General features: G+C 40.7%; 2 protein-coding genes across 2 annotated transcripts in view; one reads left to right on the top strand and one right to left on the bottom strand.

Moving 5' to 3' along the window:
• Positions 1-2279, top strand: part of LOC138019701 (transmembrane prolyl 4-hydroxylase-like) — a 9426-nt gene extending 7147 nt beyond the window's left edge. Inside the window, exons 10-11 of the mRNA XM_068866565.1 lie at positions 246-336; positions 1453-2279. Coding sequence (XP_068722666.1) covers positions 246-336; positions 1453-1746 — 385 coding nt within the window. The 3' untranslated portion in view covers positions 1747-2279. The remainder of the gene's footprint in view (positions 1-245; positions 337-1452) is intronic.
• Positions 2280-2748: 469 nt separating this feature from the next.
• The window catches only part of LOC138020981 (uncharacterized), a 22691-nt gene continuing 17939 nt past the window's right edge, over positions 2749-7500 (bottom strand). The window contains exons 16-22 of the mRNA XM_068867857.1: positions 7160-7221; positions 6273-6307; positions 5947-6112; positions 5111-5192; positions 4815-4954; positions 4124-4214; positions 2749-3479 (exon numbers count right to left, since the gene is read on the bottom strand). Coding sequence (XP_068723958.1) covers positions 3195-3479; positions 4124-4214; positions 4815-4954; positions 5111-5192; positions 5947-6112; positions 6273-6307; positions 7160-7221 — 861 coding nt within the window. The 3' untranslated portion in view covers positions 2749-3194. The remainder of the gene's footprint in view (positions 3480-4123; positions 4215-4814; positions 4955-5110; positions 5193-5946; positions 6113-6272; positions 6308-7159; positions 7222-7500) is intronic.

The following is a 7500-nucleotide window of genomic DNA, read 5'->3' as shown; positions in this document are numbered from 1 at the left end:
CCCTTTCCATGACCCACCTTACCACGAAAAACTGGAGAGACGTGTTGCCGTGAAAAGTGTGATTATTCAACTTGTTCTCGAGATTAGAATTATAACTGACAATCACCAGTCCCCTGGCTTGTCAAAACGGTGAAAAAAAGAATGAAAAGTCATTTAGATTGTTTGGAAAAAAAAATCGATCTTTTATCCAGAAAGAAAAGGTGCCGGGGAGGATGAAGATTTCCCCTTTTTTTTTCCTCAAACAGATATATTACAATCCTGTATTTCCTAAATGAAGTGACTGCTGGAGGAGAAACAGCTTTTCCATTGGCGGATAATGCCACCTTCGATAAAGAGGTTCGTAAATCTAAATACATGGACAATCAACGGTGTCAACAGTAAGTTGCACTCAAAAAACACATCACATCAGCACAGAAACGTTGTCCTACACTGAAATCCACTTAGTACAAAGTGCTCGTCTGCAAGATTACGTAGCAAAAACCAGGGACGGATCTAGGGGGAGGGGGCAGGGGGTGCGCACCACCCCCTGAGATGACCTGAGCCATTCTTCAGTGGTGCACCACCTCATTTAAGAAACATCCTGGATCCGCCTCTGAAAACATTAAATTTTGCAAAGCAGACGGAAATAAAGAAACGAACTATGGAAGTAGCTCACTTCGACGGTTTAATGCTTGCGTCAATTTTGAGGACCAGAAACTTCATTTGGTCCATTCTTACAGCATAGAGGCTTTCCCTAGGTTTTCACTTTGAAGGCAAGGATGACCGCAAGTAACACAGTCAAGCAAACTCAGAGTCATTACAAAAAAAAATTTATGAGTATCCGATTGCTGTTGTGATTGCCATTGGGATTGCATTTCGGATTTGGATTGCAGAGTCGGATCGAGAATGGGTTAAGATTGATTGAATGATCATTAACTTTGATTCGGCATTGAGGAGTAACGAAAGATAAAAGCAAAATAACAACAATAAACAAACCAAGCGGAAATTTGACGCTCGGATTTGAATAACAAAAAATGGATTGGAGACTAGAGTTCTGTCCTTGAAGTTTTGAACATGCTTGTTCCTGATCAATTTGCTACAGGAGAATCGCTGGACATGAAGAATATTCTTTGAAACTTTGACGCTATCTTACATGGCATGGCAAAAAAGGCTAAACTCGATAAACATCTGTCATCTGTCAAGTCCAACCAATTAATCATTCACTTTATGTGTCAGACCTCTAGCACACCATAAAGAGAGGCATCTGTTGGTTTAGTTTAGTTTAGGTTACCTCCAAGCGGAGTCATGTTTGCGCTTTTTTAGAAGGGAAGACCTGCAGGTTTGAGTCGAACTTAATTCAAGGAAGTGCTATTGTTAATTATTGGTTTTTTTCCTTTGTTGCTAGTCTCAGAACATTTCACCCTCATTTCATCGCTGTAAACAGTTTGACTACTGTTTTTGTTCATTCTTCAGCTAATAGGCACCATTCGCAAAAAACAAGATCTGTATAATTTGAGTGAGTACTGCCACAACGCAAATCTGGTTTTTACTCCGAAAAAGGGAACCGCAGTTTTATGGTACAATCACATGATGGATCCTAGCGGTTGGCTGGGTGAAAGGGATCCGTATTCAATTCACGGAGGTTGCGCAGTAAAGGAAGGAATCAAATGGATTGCTAATAATTGGATTACTGCTCCATATAAGAACCGTGCTCATGTCCCTAGCCAGTACATACTCGGTCCCGATGTTTACTTCGTTGAGGACTGATAATTCGCCCTTGGAGAACGCCTTGAAAGTGCATATGAGATCACTGAACAATGAAGACACTCAATGACTGAAACCAGACATATGCCTAATCGTGTTCGCGTAGGTGTTTCTTCATGGAGTGAAAAAAATAATCTGGTTCGAAAAGCGAAGGTCTTCAACAATTTGGGCAAGAATGCCTTCAGAGGAGGTTCCGCAATAATTCGCTTAAGGAGTTTATCAAGCTCTAATGCATGGGCTCTGTACGTGTGTGACACGCATGTGACATCCGACATCTCGTAACCAGTGAACCTATTGCTTCTTTGCTGGTTACTGAGATGAAAGCAGATTGCGTTGAGCCATCCCAGATTTCATTGAAAATAGAACTGAAGAAAGTAATGAAGGAATCCATACAAGTCTGCAGGTCTGAACAAAGAAAGGAGTGCGAGCGCTAACATTAAACTATTTGGAAAGCAAGTCAAACGGATTAAAATGAAATAAAGAAAAAAAGTATTAGGAGTAGCGGTTGCTATAATTTAGTTTTGAATTGTGTAAAGCAGAAGTCGTTTCCGCAATAAAATGTTTTTCTGCCAAGAATGTGAAATCACAGTCGAGTTCCTCATTGTAATCCAAAGCTTTAAGAAAGTCGTTATACAGATGGGAAGCCCTCCCATGGAAGAGTCTGGCCCTTGTTCATCTCTTGTTTTCTTTTAGAACTTGCTTGTGTTCCCTTGTTCCCGAAATTACTTCCAAACTTATTCTCAGCTCAGCTAAAATGTTCATGTCCCCTCGTTCCCGAAGACATGTTGTATTTGTTCACCTGTTCGGTCCTAGGTTCTCTTTTTCCCTAAAACCCCTGGGAGAGCTCTTTTGACTTTTTGTATCTCAAACGTATCCAGAACCCTCCATTTTAATCTCGTTTTTCAGTGAAAAAGTGTGAAGCTTCAAAAACGCACGGGATGCTTTACAAAAACCAACCCAAACAAGCCTACGAGATGAGGGAAGAAATAAATAGCAGCATTATTGCAAAATATCATTTATTTTGGCAATTTTAAGCATTTAACATTTAAGGGAAGGCCTTTGCCCTTCTACATCATCTACATCTACATGTTCCAGAACTCGGCAAAGTCCCTTTTTGAGTTATGGATGTTTCTACTCAGGTGGTCTCATACACCGTAAGTCTTTTAGAGACATCACTGCCAAGCCGGCCATTTCTGCTGGAGAGAACAGGGCAGCCACAACACCGTGGACTCCGGCATCCCCTACTCTTTTCGAATGGTATGTGGGTTCTTTAATGTCCCACGTCACAGGGAAATTATGAACATAGAAGATATTTGTGAGACGGGGCCTACGGTTTATAGTCCTTATCCTCGTTATAGGTTTTCACTTAAATATTTACTGGAGGAATTGCAAGTCGTGGGTATACTTTTAGGTTCATCATGTTCAGTAAATGAGAAACCTTAACGTTATAATTAGATCACATCAAATTTTCTAAGCCAAGAGCTTGCTATGTGGGCACTGTCCTTGTATGGAGCTGTTATCCAGTTGTTTGCGATCCATTTTTCTCCTTTCCGTATGTCACATCCTCCATGTAAACTGTATTCGTCTCTAGGCCCCATCCAGCCACTCTCTTCATCCAAAAAATGATTGTACCACATGATAGCTGTTCCCTTTCGGGGACTGACCACTAGATTTCCCTTGTGACAGTTGTGGCTGAGATTATAGTAATCAAACTTACTCCGAGTCGCCGTCATTCGCTGTAACGAAGACCAGCATATTAGTTCCTGCGTAGAAAATTTGGGTTTTTTTTCACACCCGTTTACATAAATAATTTATATAGCGCTTCACACTTCGGTTTTTTCCAAGTATCTGGCCATTGGGTGGCGGGCTCATGCAAGTCACCATGGCAATGCAACATGCTTGCACAGCTTTGCTTATTTGCGCTAAGTTGTTTTGATTCGCATATCCCAAGCCCACTTAAATGGCTGGGTGAAAAAGAAAAACCAAAAATCCCTTCTAGTTGTAAAAAGGCGCATCTCGATTACTGAAATTTCACTTGTAATCTACATTGAGACGGGCCAAATGTTTAAGGTTTATGTAAACTACCAATTGCTTGGATCTTATGGCTATCGTATAACAACTATTCCAGCTCTTTTATCTGTCCATTCGCAGTCGTGCCACAAGATTCTCTTTTATTAATGGCAAAGGCACAGCCAGCTAATAGCGGGTTAAGGACCATGTCACTTCCGTGCAGTGGCAATGAAATGGTTGTGTCTCATCAGAGTTCAATATCAATTGAGATACTATTCTGTAAATTGCTTTGACTTTCACTCGTATCCCTTATAATTTTAATCTTTTAACTCCAAAAATGAGCTTAAAGTAATTATCTGGTGCTACTCACGGCCATGTCAAGAGTAGCGTTGTCTGCCACTGGAAATGCAGTCTCTCCTCCTTCCTCAACATCATTCAGATAATATAGTATAGTGATGTATCTGAAGAATCCCCAAGAATGCCATGTGAAGTTACAGAGAATAAAAAGCAAAGTTAACACACTTTAACACCAAACCCGGTGTGGCCAACACGTTACCCATACCCACAACCATTTCACCTGGTTCATTGGCCGCCACGGACAGCTGTTGGTCTCACCAGCAAGGTATAGCCAACTTACCAGTCGGGTGTTTTCAGACACCCTTTAAGTGGCCGCTCCACATAACAAATGTGGTAAGCTGGCTTGGGAACAGCACAGCCGTTCTCCTTCGGCAAGTCTGTGTTAAAGGTGCTCGTATGAAGTTAAATTGTTATTTACATAACACTTATGTACTGCGTCCCAGTACCGGTAATTAAAAATAACAAGACATTTCATGAAATCCATCACGAATTAGCCTAATGTATATATGAGCCCATGCAGCGACAAGGAACGAAAAAACATCTAACCCCTGTTGCTCTACGAATCTACCTATCTACAAGACCAGAAGAGTGTTTAGTAAATCTACGTCCATTGCCTACTTGAAATAAAGAGAAAGAGGAAAAGGTACGCGATCTTTTTGCAACAAATAAGCGAAAATAAGCAAGAGTGAACCATTTTTACAGACCTACAGAGTCTACATCCCTTGCCCTTGAGAAAGGCTTGTTTGACGTCTTCAAGCAAATGACAACACATCGTATCTGTTCTTTCGTGGGTCTCAGAGTCAAAGTGGGCATGATAATGCCCATTTTCCCCATAGTAGACAACCTGGGAAAAAATCAGTCATACTAAGGCTTCACTCAGATGTGATTCTCTTGATAAACTAAAGTGGAACAACATTACACCGAACACGCATGGACTTCGTCTACTGTATAAAATTTGGCCGATAAAGACCATTAAAGGAAATATCTTAGTTCGTATCACCTGTAGGTGTTCGCTGCCATAGATGATTTCTCTAGGAAGTCTTGTCAGTTCCACGACCCTGCGACCGAGAAACAAATACCGCCTATGAAAATTTTATGGAACATGCCGATTACACTAAGAACAATGGCATATCATTTATTTGGTCTCCATCCCTAGTCGACCCCTTTTGGATACATTTGTCGAGTTTTCTCAAAAAAGAATTTTATCATTGTTATGAAGGCGTTTCAAGTAGTTGCTAAGAATTTGATCCGCAAGTAAGACAACAGTAAAGAAGTATAGAGGTTTTGCATTGCAGCTATGTTGCATGGCAGGAACAATAGATTCTTTTTCCTATGGGAACCAATGTTCTTTCTTATGCCATACATTTTCATTGTTCCTGCCATGCAACATGGCTGCCGTGCAAAACCTAGCTCTATTGCATATGGTAAGGATACTTAATGTCTCCTCCTACTGATTGATGTCAAATTTGCTCTCGTTATTTTTTCCAACCTACCTTAGGGTTTCTACCCTTTTTTTTTCAAACCTAAACCTGTTTTATGTGCATTCACTACCCCAGGTGCCATGTTCGAATTTCTCATGTTTCTAACTCCTTCCTTCTCCAAATTCAGCACGGTCTTATTTCGCCGTCGTTTAAATATTACCTTGGGATACTCGAGAGTGGATTGAACCTGCCTGATGGAGTTGTTTTGGATTTTTGAATCTTTGTGCTTTGCGTTCTCTGACCACAGACGTTATCACTTTTTTCTTGACTTTCAAATGACTCTTGCACAACAAACTAAGCTCATGCAGGTGAGGGTAACCCTTATCCTCCTGTTCCACATTTTCCATTTTCTCACCTTTGCACCATGTTTTCTAATATTGGATCCCCTAAGCCTCTTTGATTAACCCATGTCTGTTCACTGAATCTCGACTTGTGCCGTGGATGGGACAAAACTGTGGCGTACATCGCATCGCTGAGCCCCAAGGAGTTCATCTTTTCAAATTCATCTCGTGTGGCAAATCCTTGAAAAGTGTAATCACAGTCATCGTGAAATCAAGTGACATGGAACTAAAGTTTTCTTTCTAATGCCAAACTCGATTGCAAACACAGCCCCGTCTATTTTTTTACCGGACATGTGGTAGTACAAGATAAAATATTGTCAGAAAGCAAACCCGACCATACCATCATCCAGTTCCGTTATGTTTGCATCGTGGAGTCTGAAATACGCAAAAAAAGGTATCCAGAAAAGTAAATGAAACATGAAGGACTGAGGAGGAAAGTACAAGGGTTGGCCCGGATATTTGAAATTCACAAAAGATGCGTTTAGATGGCCTAAAAAACGAAACTCAAAAATATCCTTTTAATCCAAAATTGCAGCCAGTATCTTAAAGGTTGTTTAGGATAAAAAATGGTTACGATAGATTAAATGCATAAACCTCAATTACTAAGAGAAGCTCGTTCTGTATTCTGCAAAGTAAGCTTATTCTTTTGAATTACTCGTGATATTGAGCGTCCCTCCTGTTATGCAGATGTCTCGGGAACACTTATGTCCAGGTTTGACCCTAATTAGATGCACGCCCAATTTTGACATCCAACACGAAGTGTCCCTTAAAGTCTAAGCATTTGCTACCTATATTCACAATAAGTTAAGGGTAAAGGTTAGCGTTATATTTTTAGCTTTGGGTAAATGCAGCAGTTATGACTTAAATTGTCTGAGTGTATTCTGAGACAAGGGGACACTTCGTGACGCTTACTGAAATCCGCGTGCATCTAATTAGAGTCAAACCTGGACATACGGGAAACATAATCCTGTCTGTTTCATCGAAAAAAAATTCACACATTCCAAGGGCCGGAGTCGGGCGCCTCCCTCTCTGTAACAATTATGTCCTTGGCTATTGAAAAGAGATGTTTTAGCGGAAGAAATTAAATTGGCAAGCGATTCGTCGCGTTTAACACTCAGTAATTATCTACCGGCTGACTTGTAAGTGACAATAGCTTGGAACTGCATAAAATAGCATCTTTAGATTCAACTGTTGACAAACTTATGACACAAAATCATTGGCCCTTACAATTGCAAAGTTTCTTCCTCGGTAAGAACAAGAAAATGGTACTTTTTGGCAAAAGCTGCCACCTATGAGAAGAGAGTAAGTGAACTAAAAGTTAGGAGCAGTACAATATACGTGAGCGGAACACAGTCGCTGTGTTGACAATTTAATAACAAAAGACTCTCAAAGTTGAAATGTTAACGCGAAACTGCCAAGCTGCGGGAGATAGTTGACTTCGTGGCCTTCCTCGCGCTCCAAAGCTGTGATACAATAAATGCATCCTATGCATGTCAGTGTGAAGAGCATGTCACGTACCTATAACCCCTTTTAATTATGCGGGTATGTTCCTGCAGACTATTCATCGC

This window comes from Montipora capricornis, chromosome 10, assembly GCF_036669925.1.
Source record: "Montipora capricornis isolate CH-2021 chromosome 10, ASM3666992v2, whole genome shotgun sequence".
NCBI classification, from domain to species: Eukaryota; Metazoa; Cnidaria; class Anthozoa; order Scleractinia; family Acroporidae; genus Montipora; species Montipora capricornis.
The sequence above is the reverse complement of the archived record's forward strand: the minus strand, read 5'-3'. Positions and strand labels throughout refer to the sequence as shown.